Below are 2,684 nucleotides of genomic sequence, written 5' to 3' on the forward strand. Positions count from 1 at the left end.
CAACATTCCTTTTATGTAAAAAAAATCCCAAAGATGGTTGGACGTTTATGGATGGGGCCCACCCAACACATCACAATATTTTATTTACGCAAAAGTCCATTCTATTACTTTATTCAATAAAGCCCCAATATATAATTCCCTTTATTTCCTTAGTTAAAATTTAACCAATCCAAGTATTTATATTAAATACTTTATTATATACACATCATTTTCATGTGTATATCTTTCCCTTTCAAATGTCACGAACCTAGTTCGTGTGTGCAACTCTATAAATGCGAGACCCGTATCCAATAGATACATATGGGTCAAACGCGTAGTGAGTGGGATCGTTGCAGGAGTTCAACGGTAGATCTTGCAGAACCGAATAAGCGGGCCCCACTGCGATCTTGCTCCGTAGTCAACGCTACAATCGCATTGTGTCAGTGGCCTCTATCGAGACGTAACTCCGAAGATTACCGTTAAACCATCTTACCCCAAACCACATCTAAAATGTGCAAGTCCCTTCTCCATTCCTCATCTACCGAGTTGGGTCCTACGGAGGGTGGACTTTGTTTACCCCCGGCCCACTCTTGGTATACCGTTTAGTCACATAGTTTTGACCTGCAAATGCATTTGTAAAACCTTTGATAAACCTTTTATCAAATCCACCTGGCCAGGTAATATCATAGGTCTACTGCTCTTGACAAAAACTGTAGATGATCCCCAATAATTTGGGTGGAGAATCCCATGTCGGGTATCCTTATTAATCTCGAAGGTTTGTCAAACATTCCAGTACTACCCTTAAGTGATCCCTAGTGGAACCACTGTTAAATAGACCTAGAAAGAAAGACGTGCCCACAAAGTAATATGATCCCTCAGGTCAAAGGACATGTAAAGGGTCCTGTCTGGTAGAATAGCCTTACTATCTCCTGTCCACAGGCTAATCTAATGTGATCATGTTCAGTGCGCGATCCCATCGTCCCACCCACTCTTCTAGCTTAGGGTCAACTACTCGAGTGACTGAGATAAGCCACTCCATGACACGTGCATGTAGGCTAGATTGGTGTTAGTTGTATACAGGAGAAGATGTCCAATCTTGTCCCCAACTATGAACCTTTAAGGTCTACAAAGAACTGGAATTCCATATCTCCTTGCTTCCTGAGATCTGTGAATCTCTGAGCATGGCATTCCTACTTTGCTGCCCAAGGACAAATATGTATCAATATCACAAGCACATCTCATATATTCAAATAATAATACCCAATATTGCCATTAAATAAAAACTCTATTGATATTCAATCAATTTACACTGGTTTTTAGGGCACTAACTCTAGCACTTTTAATGTCCTATTGTCACTGAGTTGTATGTCTTGGAATCTCAAATGGGTCCCACAGGGATGTTTCTAATCTTAAATTTTTTTAAACATTAAGTATTAGGCTGACGGTATTGATGGAGATGAATAAACAATAAAGATTAGTTCCTGTATTTGTCTTAAATTACAACAATGATTGGAATGAACTACATTAACTTGCTTGCTTTTCACCAACATTTTTCTGCTAATATTTTATCCAAGAATAGAGGTCGACATGAACAAATCATAGGAAGTTTATCCAAGAATAAAATAAACCCCGGTTTGCCATCCCACATTGAATAATCCCATTATGAACTACTAATTACTAATTCTGTATCTTTGAGAGTCTAGAGCATGTGCTGTCTTCTTCTTTTTTTCATATTGTTTTGTACATGTACAGCTGTACAAAAAATAAATTGTATCATTTTTCAATTGCAAGAGTTCTTTTTCGAAGCTCTTCGTATAAACTCAGATTGCATCCATCCATTAAAGTAAAATTTCCCTGGTAGACATCTATGGGCTTTTTGTTTCATAGCATAACTTGTAAGGCTTTTTGTTTCATATCATAACTTGTATCATCTTTTAACAGTTCATATTTAAAGTCGCTGTGAAGCATTGGCTGGATTTGGCAACAGATGAACATGGATGTCTATGCCTAAACGAGTGCATTGACTTCTCCAAATTTGAATTCAGAGATGCCCTGCTAAAAGTAATCGCAGAGAACTCTGAGTTCCTCTCTCAAGACCCATTTGGGTAACAATCTCTTTCTTTTTATCTTTGTATCTCAAATCCTGATTTAAGAAAACATACTAGAACAAGTTGAATATTGATGGTTTTTATTTATCCTTTTTATCCTTATTTTTGCCAATGAAGCTTAGGCTTTCAATCAAGAACAAAAAACTGATTAACTCTAAGAAAGTTCTCTCACTTCAACACCCAAAGTTTATCGAAATAATATGCAATTGTCAAAAGGGCATCTATGTGCCATTATCAATGCAAAAATGTAGCAACCATATTGTAGAAAAATGCATAAAATCACTGTGGATTGGATTCGTGATTAATGATCTTGTGAAAAGTGGGAAACTAGAACAAGTTGCCCGCGACCAATATGGAAACTAGGTCATCCAGAATGCAATAAAAAAGGCAAAGGTGAAATGCGTTCTTCCACACTGCCTCCATCTTACTATGATATTTGATTCTGAGTAAAAATTGAGAGAAGTATTCATTATGTTAGCTAAAACTCATATGAATTTGCTGATTTTGCAAACAGGGAATGGAACTTCATGCTCTGATAACTGCCATCAGACCATTTTCCGAAAGGCTCAAATCCCATCGATATGGAAGGAATATATT

At 37.2% G+C, this 2,684-nt stretch overlaps 1 protein-coding gene across 1 annotated transcript; it reads left to right on the forward strand.

Moving 5' to 3' along the window:
* Positions 1-1,065: 1,065 nt before the first annotated feature.
* Positions 1,066-2,450, forward strand: LOC143850335 (pumilio homolog 12-like). The gene is made up of 3 exons (XM_077359593.1): positions 1,066-1,146; positions 1,921-2,084; positions 2,210-2,450. Exons 1-3 carry the CDS (start codon positions 1,066-1,068, stop codon positions 2,448-2,450), a joined length of 486 nt encoding a protein of 161 aa, XP_077215708.1.
* The last annotated feature ends 234 nt before the right edge of the window (positions 2,451-2,684 follow it).

This window comes from Tasmannia lanceolata, unplaced genomic scaffold (genome assembly GCF_043159265.1).
Source record: "Tasmannia lanceolata isolate RefF3 unplaced genomic scaffold, GAP_Taslan_0.1 ptg000018l, whole genome shotgun sequence".
NCBI lineage: Eukaryota > Viridiplantae > Streptophyta > Magnoliopsida > Canellales > Winteraceae > Tasmannia > Tasmannia lanceolata.